Source organism: Bubalus kerabau, chromosome 5 (assembly GCF_029407905.1).
Source record: "Bubalus kerabau isolate K-KA32 ecotype Philippines breed swamp buffalo chromosome 5, PCC_UOA_SB_1v2, whole genome shotgun sequence".
Lineage (NCBI taxonomy): Eukaryota > Metazoa > Chordata > Mammalia > Artiodactyla > Bovidae > Bubalus > Bubalus kerabau.
The window spans coordinates 6415749-6426883 of record NC_073628.1 but is presented as its reverse complement, the minus strand read 5'-3'; the positions used below and the strand labels follow the sequence as shown (position 1 = coordinate 6426883).

General features: G+C 45.5%; 1 protein-coding gene across 7 annotated transcripts; it reads left to right on the top strand.

Moving 5' to 3' along the window:
- Positions 1–2925: 2925 nt before the first annotated feature.
- Positions 2926–10788, top strand: LOC129652281 (RNA-binding protein 4). 7 transcript variants are annotated; one of them, XR_008714514.1, is made up of 5 exons: positions 2926–3084; positions 4154–4577; positions 7839–7917; positions 8689–8853; positions 10371–10788. XR_008714514.1 is itself a non-coding variant. In XM_055580720.1 (5 exons), the coding sequence occupies exons 2-5, from the start codon at positions 4166–4168 to the stop codon at positions 10413–10415; spliced, it is 666 nt and encodes a 221-aa protein (XP_055436695.1). In that variant the 5' UTR covers positions 2926–3084; positions 4154–4165; the 3' UTR covers positions 10416–10788. The 7 variants fall into 7 exon arrangements, 6 of the variants coding, with proteins under 6 accessions (XP_055436695.1, XP_055436693.1, XP_055436694.1 ...); XM_055580720.1 differs by having other exon boundaries at positions 8724–8853; XM_055580718.1 differs by lacking the exon at positions 8689–8853 and adding an exon at positions 8248–8523.
- The last annotated feature ends 347 nt before the right edge of the window (positions 10789–11135 follow it).

Genomic DNA, 11135 nt, shown 5'->3' with positions numbered 1-11135 from the left:
TGGAAAAACTGTCTTCCATGAAACTGGTTCCTGGTGCCAAAAAGGTTGGGAACCATGAAGATAGAGGACCTCCCCAGACATTAATGGGAGGCTTAGAGGGCATCACCGACTGAATGGACGTGAGTTTGAGTAAACTCTGGGAGTTGGTGATGAACTGGGAGGCCTGGCGTGCTGCAGTTCATGGGGTCGCAGAGTCAGACGCGACTGAACTGAAACTAGAGGGTGTAGTTGGCAGTGGTGTTGGAGGCCTCGTGGCTCCCTCTGAACACTCCCAGAGAATGTTTCCCCCTGGCTTTTGAGCATCTGCTTGTTAGTACTAAGTGTCCATGTTTTCAAGCTGGTGTTGACTAAAAATCCAAAGTTATTTCTTTCCTCTTGGTTATCAAGAATTTAACTCATGCGTTCATTTATCCATTTGTTAACAAATACTTGAGTGCTTGCCATGTACCAGGTACGGTTTTAACACAGGATAAATACATTAGGAAGGAGAAATAATCTGCATACTCACATACCCATTCTCTCAAAATGCCTAGTGCAGAAGGGCACACATTGTTTCTAAAATTCATTTTCCTTTGATGAGATTTAGGCTCAGATGGTAAAGAATCTGCCTGCAAAGTAGGAGACCTGGGTTCGATCCCTGGGTCTGCAAGATCCCCTGGAGAAGGGAATGACAGCCTTCTTCAGTAATCTTGCCTGGAAAATCCTATGGATAGAGGAGCCTGGCGGGCTACCATGGGGTTGCAAGAGTCGGACATGGCTTAGCAACTAAATTAGTAGGCAGTAAGAAAATGTCCTTGCCCTTGTAGAACGAGTATTTGCTGGGGGCAGGGGGTAGGAGGAAGTGAGAAAATGAATGAACAAGTAGGATTTCAAGTGGTGGTAAGTATTTGGAAAACTACTGTGGAGTTCATGGGGTAGAATTCCAAGGTGTATGTAGGGTTGGAGTGGGCAGATGTCTAGATGGGGTGACCAGCTTAGGACCTGGAGAAAAAGAACATTTCATTCAGCCTGAATGAGCTTGGGACATAGGCTACTGTGCAGGAGCCTAGTGGGGGTGGGGTGTGGGGTGTGTGTGGGGTGGTAGGAGCACTGTTAAAGAGATTGGAGATTTTGGCAAGGACCAGATTGGGTAGTGTGAATTGAAGCTTTTCCAGTTGCCATGGGTTTTAATTTAAAACCCATGATGTGATGGATTTGATTAAATGATTTAATGTGGTTTGCTCAGTTGGAGCAAAATCAAATACAACTCAATCTAGAGGGCTTTCAAAAGGTAAATCAGATTAGGGAGTGGGTGTGGTTGGTGGTCTGCAAACTGGCCTGAACTGTGATCCTGAGAAGATTTATATTCCCAGTTTTTCACCTTTGGACTTGGGAGAGATTCCCGGTAGAGTAAGTTGACCTCATATGCTTTGGTATTTTGAAAGGTTTATCTCCAAGGCCACTCAGGGCAAAAATTTTGGAAGATCAAACAAAGGAGCTTAAAGGATTTCCAGACCGGATGTGTTTCCCTGCCCAAATGGAGTTGTGACTGCCTCCAACTTGCAGCAGACTAACACGCAGTTGTTTTTTTTTCCATCATTGATCCTTTGCCCTGAATTTACTCACAGCTGGAGTGTCAGCATCAGGATGCACAATGAAAATGGACCACGATTAGTGATCACATTTGTAAATACAACATTTTCACATTTTTTTAGATTATCTTTTACTACCCTAGAGTAAGCCTGCAGTCCGTATGGGGGTCGCAGAGTAGGACATGACCGAACTGAACCCTAGCGTAAATTCTTGACCACCATTTATTTCGGAGTCGTCAGGTTTTAAAAATGTTTCTACTTTGACTTCGCTTTTCTCGCTATGATCCCCACCCCTTTGGGCGGGGGGTGGGGGTGGTGAGCTCCTTTGAACCGGTGCTGTGTTCTATTTGTATTATCTCCACTCCTGAGGATCCCTTTCCTCAAACCACTGCTTCTATCATGCTTTTAAGTTCTTCCATTCTCCCCTTTAAACTCCCTCTTCAAGAACTGCCTGCAAAAGGGTCATATTCATAATATGGGATTAATGTGAAGAAACCAAAGGATGATTTTTTTAAAAAGCCAAATGGACGCCCTGGAGGACTCTTGTTTTGGATTGTATTTTTGCTTATTTAGCTGGTTGTGATTTATTAGGTTCTTTATTCCCTTTAAGGTCGGTTCTAGTTTAAACCTAACATCTCTGACTGATGGCGCCCAATAAAATAAAACAAAAAACTTTGCTGCTCTAGTTTTTTTCTCAGGGCAGGGTGGGGGTGTTTTCTCAACCTCCACAGAGAAACCTTTTCCTCATCTTGAATCCCAGGAGGGTGGTTTCTTGAGGGAACCCTCAACCGAGTCGAATTCGGGGACCTTTATAGCCTAATTGAAGCTGAGCCCATTAACCGTTTTGAGAGCAGTTTCAATTGGAGGGTAGCTCTGGGACTCCCAGGGCGCCACTGTGGACTCGGCCGAAGGAGGAGGTTGGTTTCTTCAGATGGGACGCTTCGCTGTTTTTCTTACCTGGCTTCTGGGTCTGCGTAAGCGTCCTTCGCAGCATCCGAGCTGCTAAAGGGTGGCGTTTGGGAATTTAGAGGGAGAAATTCGGAGTAGAAGGCAAAATGGAACGCACGTGGATTGGCGAGAAGTGGAGACTTAACAAAAGTTGGCGCCATGACGGTAAACACCGACCGCCACACCGGAGTCCTAACTCGCTCCGCCTAATGGCGGGCGGAACCCCGCCTGCGAAGCTTACGTTGGTAGGCCCGCCCTCATGCCGACCTCCTACCCAATCAATGACCTCGGCTTTTGGAGGGTGTTGCTCATTGGCTTTCGCATAAACGCTCCGAGGTTACTGACGTTTCCACCTCTTCCCGGCCTCAGGTAATTGGCGTTCGTGATAACCAATCAGGAAGAGCATCTACAGGAACGCCTGCCTTTTATTTTGTTGACTGGCCAATCCGGTGGTAGGTTCTCCTCCCCTTCTCTACCCAGAGTCACTACTGCGGCCGTCGCCATTTTAGCGTTTTGTCAGAAGCGTCCGCGCCGCGAGGAAGAGCATCTGCTGCTTTTCGTGCGGGTGAGAGACTCCGAGCCTTTTCACTGTTTCTTTTGCCTTGTTAAATCTCATTCCTTGGGCTTCAAGGGTATTCTTGTGGGGTAGTGGCCTCCGCATCCGTCACTGAGAGCCGACCTCTGCTCGGCGTTGCGCGGTAAGCCTGAAGCAGCCCTTCCCCCACAACCTTCCCTGAGAATATACTTTCTCCCCACCCTGCCCTCTGCCCGACTAGGCTCGGCCTACTGCCTCGAGGTTTCCATCGAGTAACCGCGCTTCGGTTAGATTTAGGAATTAACCACCTTTTAAGGATCTCTTGGGCCCCGAGACTTGGTTGTCAGGCCGATGAGGTTCAAGCCCCCTTTTCCAACCATGCATTTCTCCAATTCTCCAGGAATTCGTAGGACGGCCCCCCAAGAGAGGCGTTCCCAGTTCTACACTTAGGTACTCTTGGAACGCCTGGCTCTCCGGCCTAAGTCAGCGGTTCACTGCTTCTAAAGGAAACCCTAAAACCTACTTTTAAAAGGTCCACCTTTCCGGAAATGGTGGCTGATTCTTCGGTTACGAGAGGAAGAGACAGTGCATAGTTTCAGACAGTCAATCCAGTTAGACCTTTGTTTTCTTTTAAAAAAATATTTTGGCGGCTCTACCGCACGTCTTGTGGATCTTAGTTCCCGGCCAGGAATTGAACCCGAGCTCTCTGCAGTTCAAGCGTGGAGTCCGAACCACTGGACCACCAAGGAAGTCCCCCTGATTGTCTTTATAGTAGTTAGAAAGTCCACTATCCTCTCGGCTACATTTATGCTCTCACTTTCATTTCCATTACCGTTTAAAATTATTCAAGTCTTATCAAACCGTATTTGACTACCAAAGATTTTTATTACAGATGCTTTCTTGTATCTGTTGGTTCTGTAGCGGGCCTTCTTATTCCCGATTCCCTTTGATAATTGTGTAGAAGTGTGCGTGTGGGACGTGAGAGAAAACTGGAAATATTTGCCAGACAGAAAGCAGATGGCGGTATTGGTTTTTTTTTTTTTTTAAGCTGATACGGGCCTGAGATCTTTTGTTAGAAATTTTGTTTCTTTTCGCCCAGGCTGTGTCCGAGATGGTGAAGCTGTTCATCGGAAACCTGCCCCGGGAGGCCACAGAGCAGGAGATCCGCTCTCTCTTCGAGCAGTATGGGAAGGTGCTGGAATGTGACATCATTAAGAACTACGGCTTTGTGCACATAGAGGACAAGACGGCGGCCGAGGATGCCATCCGCAACCTGCACCACTACAAGCTGCACGGGGTGAACATCAACGTGGAAGCCAGCAAGAATAAGAGCAAAACCTCTACAAAGTTACATGTAGGCAATATCAGCCCTACTTGTACCAACAAAGAGCTCCGAGCCAAGTTTGAGGAGTACGGTCCAGTCATCGAATGTGACATCGTGAAAGATTATGCCTTTGTACACATGGAGCGGGCTGAGGATGCAGTGGAGGCCATCAGGGGCCTTGACAACACAGAGTTTCAAGGTGAACCATCCTTTTTGGGAAAGAGGGCTGAACACAAGGCTTGTGTAGAGAATAGATTGGATAAGTAGAAGGGAGGGGTCATGGGTAGAGACAGCTGTTGGTTGGCTGATGGATGGTGAGGATTAAGAGTGGATGATGAACTTAAATGGAGAATGCATGGGATTTAGAGGCTTTACCTCAGGCAAATCAAGTTTGGGAGAAAAATCACTTGGCTTTAGATTGGAACCCCTAGGCATTTTTATCTATTAGTGCAGAAATCTTTTCACTGAAGATTTGTTCTTTTTTTTTGGCAGTAGTAGGAAGGGAGAAGGCAATGGCACCCCACTCCAGTACTCTTGCCTGGAAAATCCCATGGACGGAGGAGCCTGGTGGGCTGCAGTCCATGGGGTTGCTAAGAGTCGGACACGACTGAGCGACTTCACTTTCACTTTTCACTTTCATGCACTGGTGAAGGAAATGGCAACCCACTCCAGTGTTCTTGCCTGGAGAATCCCAGAGACGGGGGAGCCTGGTGGGCTGCTGTCTATGGGGTTGCACAGTCGGACACGACTGAAGCGACTTAGCAGTAGCAGCAGTAGTAGTAACGGTAGTAGTAAAGCGCAGAACGGTATTTCACTCTGAAATTTATTGCCTCAGCACACCATGTTGCATATGAAGGACCTGGCAAAAGCTGCCTTAAGCCACCTGTTCAGAAGCAAAATACCAGTTAAGCTTCCCAACTTCATCCCAACTCATAGCTTCTTAGTAAATATAATTCATTGTTAAGTCTTGAGAGAGCTAGTGTGTTTAAAGGGCTTTATCTCTTACTGCTTTTTTATTATGCATGCACCAGAGGTTCAGTTTGGAGGATGAGGGCACTGTGGGATTAAAGGATAGTTTCAGGAGTGTCTGAGGAGAACGTATGGGGATTTGCAGGGGAGGGGAAGTCATCAGGGAGGGGGCGATAAAGTTGATGCCTTTTGCTGGTTTGAGGAGTGGGCTCTCACATTTTGGTGAAAAGACCACTTAGATGGGTGGTATCTTGGAGCCTTGACTAGAGTAATAGTGTGCCTGGAAGGCAGCATGCTATGGATGATAGTTTATTTGGAATATATTTTGGTGGTTTATGATCTGAGCTTCTGTGGCAAGAGTGGCAGTCATGAAGGGGATGGTAACCATGGTGAGTTGCTAACCTTAGTCTTCTTCCATCTGCTTTGGGTTCCCAGTATGGAAGTCAGTAATGAGCCTTTCCCCTTTGGTGTAGCTGCTTCTAAATTATAGGTTATTCCCATAACTCCTTGCTATATTTTTAACCTGTATTCCACTTTTTCAGCCAAACAAGGTAGTGGCTGCTGCTTTTCCTGAGCACTCCTCTTAAGAATCATTTTGGCTATCTTTGATGTTTATATAAATTGAACTTTCTTAGATCTGGAAATCTGATCATCATTCCCCCTAAGTTAATGGGTGCCTTGTGTCATGGGTATTACTGTGCATTATTAAGGACAAATGTCACAGGTCTCTCAGGTCTCATTTTCCTTTTTTAATTGGTAAGTTGAGAATTACCCTGTGTCAACAGTGTAATTGGGCGCAAAGGCTGCTCTTGTGGAGGTTTTAATACTCTTCTACACTTTAACCAAGTTACAGAAGAGGTGGTGGTGTCTCCTTGCTACCACATGTAAGGGAAGGACAGTGTGAGCTAACACAGGATAAATCCTTGGACCATGACTCTTGGCTTCTGAACTGTAGGCTCTTTGATGCTTAGTTACTTTTGCGGATTTTTTTTTTTTTTCCTGACGAATCTTTAGATCAGGACATTTATTAGTGACCTTCATGCCTTGAAGGTACATGATTGGTTCCTTAATTGCTCTTGTTATCTCTGGTTTTGTTAGGTGCCAAAGTGGCCACTTGGGCAAATGCAAGGAACGTGGGTTAGCACTTAAAAGTACTTAATTGCATATCCTATCTCTTAACTGGCAATCTGCACCTACCAGAAAGTTTGTTTGAACCAGAACATTTTTTTGATAGTTTGATCCTTCCATCCCCTGTCCCTTTTCTAGTCTTTAAGAATTTACCTTGAACTTTGTAGGTGAAATTGTACCACCTTCTGTAATGTTAGGTGCATAGATGACCCGACCTCTCTGTTTACCCCCCTGATTAAGCATTTTTAAGCATGGGGCCACTGTTCTTTGCCATCTGCATGCTTGGGGGCATGATAACCAATTGTATTGGAAAGGTTTTGCTGGAATTTTGCTTACTGTTAAAATGGTAGATCATGTTAGGTGGACACTGCTTCTGTGAGAAGGTTTAAAACTTAAACTTTCTAAGAAATGTTTCTTCTGTTAGATTTTCAAAAGTAATATTTTTCCATTTCCAGAATACAAGTTCTAATTTTCAGCAAAAAAATAGTGTTAAGTACATGTTGTTGGGATCTTGGGTTTCTTGAGGAAAAGTACTTTAATCTTGCTGAAATGAACAGTTTGATCCACTAACATAAGTACTCATTCCCCACTTTTCTCATCCTTCCCCCTTTCTTCCACATTTTTCATAATACCCTTTTTGAAAATTCAGCCATCTTGTGAACTGCCTGCCCTGTTTTCTTTGACCCCCTACTTCAAGAGGTCACTGAAGATTTTAAGTAATTCTTGTTATAATGAATATCAGAACTAGCAATTTAAAGGACCCAATTAAGGATAAAGCAGCCCTTCAACTTGTATTTTGCCCCTCTTCACGCATTCGTGAGGTTCCCCCCCCTCCCCAAAATCTTGAAACTTCCCTACAGCACTCAGCCATGGATCAAGTCTGGATCACTATCAGTGGTAACTTCAGTGTCTTGCTCTATTCTCTTTGATTTTGGGGTGATGCGGAGGACTGACCTTTGCATTTTCCTGCTTAATGAAGTCAGGAGTCTTAATAGTGAAGATTGGAGGTGTCAGAATGTTGTAGAGCACTCTTAATTGTGGTGTCTTCTGACATTGGGCCACTGTTCAGAGCAGTTTGTGTCCGTAGTTACTTGGCAAAAAATAAAATGCCTATTTTTGAACGAGAGTAGTTTTTCTTAAGCATTAGACTGATGTTTGAGCGGAAACATTTCTTCATTTATCTTTGCCTGAAGTCAGGTCATCATACTGAATTTATACTGGCCCTTTAAAAAACCATTTTAAAACGGCAGTGAGTCCTGCATTAGAGTTGTCTAGGTAAAGCCAGCTATGACCAGTGTCTGGGGTAGGGGCTGGGGCTATGACTAAGAGTGATAGCAACCCTTCTTGCGTCTGTTTCTTCAAGGCAAAAGAATGCACGTGCAGTTGTCCACCAGCCGGCTTAGGACTGCGCCCGGGATGGGAGACCAGAGCGGCTGCTATCGGTGCGGGAAAGAGGGGCACTGGTCCAAAGAGTGTCCAGTAGATCGTTCGGGCCGCGTGGCAGACTTTACCGAGCAATATAATGAGCAATACGGAGCAGTGCGTACACCTTACACCATGGGCTACGGGGATTCATTGTATTACAACAACGCGTACGGAGCGCTCGATGCCTACTACAAGCGCTGCCGTGCTGCCCGGTCCTATGAGGCAGTGGCTGCTGCAGCTGCCTCTGCATATAATTACGCAGAGCAGACCTTGTCCCAGCTGCCACAAGTCCAGAACACAGCCATGGCCAGTCACCTCACCTCCACCTCTCTCGATCCCTACGATAGACACCTGTTGCCGACCTCGGGAGCTGCTGCTGCTGCTGCTGCAGCAGCTGCTGCTGCTGTTACTGCAGCTTCCTCTTCATATTACGGGCGGGATCGGAGCCCCCTGCGTCGCGCTACAGGCCCAGTCCCTACTGTTGGAGAGGGCTACGGTTACGGGCATGAGAGTGAGTTGTCCCAAGGTTCGTCGGCTGCGCGGAATTCCCTGTACGACATGGCCCGGTATGAGCGGGAGCAGTATGCGGATCGGGCGCGGTATTCAGCCTTTTAAAGCTTGAGGTGAGAGCGGTGGGGTGTCCCTGGTTCTGGTTTTGCCGTCCCTCCTGCAGCCTAAAGGCTCCAATTAGGCTGCCCTGCTTGCTTGCTTTTGCAGGGTTAGGGTAAGATTGCTAATGGTTCAGGGGATTAGGGAGAAGTCCTAATTATTTAATTTTTCTGAAATAGACAAACATCTTTAGCCGCCATGGCTGTTTTTCCAGGACTCCTAGTCCCAGGAGTCAACCTGATTCCATTTGTGTCTGGAAAAGCAAACAGTGTGACGTGATGAATCTCGGGTCACACCTGTGTGCTGTAATTGAACTGAACCTGGAACCCGGACATCAGACCCAGGTGTGTCGTTTCTCAGAGCCTTTGTTGGAATTCCTAGGTGTGTGACATGATTAATGTTTGCAGGTTCCTCTTCTGCTTCATGCTATGTGAAAGGTCTGCTAGGACCTGCACAGTTAAAATCTGTAATTGTAGTTATAATTGGTCATCACTGCTCAAGTTCCAGTTACTATGAAGACTACCCAATGGTATCATCTTAATCTTGAAGCAGTGTGTTTCTGACATTTCTGAAGTTAATCCCCTATGAGCTTTAGAGAAAAAACTTACTTGATGGTAAGTTGGGGTAGAGAGGAGGAGAAAAAGATCTTTCAATTTATGAAGTTAATTTCAACACGGAGTCTGGGGCATAGACTCAAATTCAACTTCTCTCCTCAGTTCACATTCATTCTCTGAGCTGAATAGGATGCCCACTCCATTGCTTTATCTTTGAATCTGTTCTCTGAGAGCCTGTTTACTTTGTCTAGTTTTTTTTCCCCCCACTGTCCCCACAGTGTTAGATTTGACATCCTCTCCGTCTCTTTAAGGTACATAATAATGTAAATAATGTATGCACCCTGCCAGTTCTACTCTTCAGTAATGTTGAAATCCAAGGTTGGGAGCTTTGCCTTAAGCAGATCACTCCCTTCATCTTCCCACCAGGTTTGGGCAATTAACACTCTTGAACCACCAGCTGTACCTTGAGTCCTCTGGCTTTTTCCTATACAGTTTGAGCCTCATGATCCATTTGGCTCTACTTGACTGTATTCTCTTCTGACGCTTGCCAGCTTTGGGCTCTAGGTGTATGAGATTGCTGTTGTATTTAGGGGTGTTTCACAATACCCTTTGTCTTGAGTAGCTCTCATTGTGGCCCAGACATTCCCACTAATCCATGATCCTGAGGTAACAGGATGGGTGGTACTGCCACCTTTTCCCATTAGGGCAGAAGATATGTGACTTGCCCAGGGTTTTGGGATAGGAAATAAAACTAGTGGAAAAGAAACTTGAGAGACTTGATGTTTAGCTTACACATGCTCTCCAGTACATTCTTTTATTCCCTAGGCAGAGTTGGATGCCCTCAGGTCTTACAACTTACTCAAATTGATGTTACTTTTTCCTAGACTTTAAATGGTTTTTAACTTGCAGCCCCAAGATTCAAACATATTTTTTTTCCAGAGAGCTAATTGGAACCTTTTTCTTTTTCCTGCCCTTCAATGACAGTTTGTAAATGTGGAAATTACCTTCTTTGAGGAATGCTGATATATTAACATCAAGAGAAATGCAATGTCTTACTACTGTCATGAAAGAAAATTTGCCAATTAATTGAGAGAAAAGAGCCCAATCTGGGGTTACTTGACCTTCCCAGTTACTCTGGCCTTCAGGCCCTTTTTCACTTTGAGAGATTATTGTGATACTGTGGATGGATACAAGTAGATTTAAAAAGAGTGTCAAGTTACCATACTTTATGGATGTTCTTTGAAGGGTTAAGTGGAAACGCCCTTGTGAGCTTTGCTGTAAAGCCCCTGTATTTTGCTCTCTTTCAGGTGGGATGTGTGTGGGCTGAAATTCCAAGCTGCGGTTGTGCATGAGAATACACCCTTCGTGGTACCCCATCTCCGGGACGGCTCTGTGCGTTCAGTCCCTCAGGAAACGTGGACCTTAAAATTTATCTTGAAAAGTTCAGACCACCTCTTCCTCTCCTCTCTCCTGCCCGTTTCCCATTTCTTTCTGTCCTTCAGTACCTCTGTAGCTCCCCATTATGTTCTTTTCTCCCAGCAGGCCTCATTGTGTGCAGAAACGGGTGGGGGTTGTGCTGTCGCCCCACCTCCTGCTTCCAGTGGGTGTTGTGAGAGTGTCACCGCTCCTGAGTCTTTTTGACCCAAAGGCTTGTAGCGGGTGGACACATAGAGTTGAATCACTTTTTTCTTTCCGGTGAAATAAATGGTTTTTCAACTTAGGAAATGTGTGCTTTGAGAGAATTCTTACTTAGACTTGTGTCTGGGTTCTTTATTTGTCCCTAGAAGAGAAAGGGAGTGGGTAGAGTCTGACATTCAGTTCTGGCTGAACATCACTGCCATTACTTTCTTTATCATAGAGAGAATTGATAGGTGCCAAAGGAAAGAGAGGGATTATGTGGAAGAACCCAGGCAGGCAGCCTTACTCCATTAAAGACTTCCTTCACTTAATCAGACCGTTGTTATAAAACCATGTACCTACTAGCAGTTTTGAAATGTGGGACTTTTCCATGCTTGCAAAACAATCCTTATCCACCCCTTAGTACTACCATTCAAACCGCCCAGTCACTACCT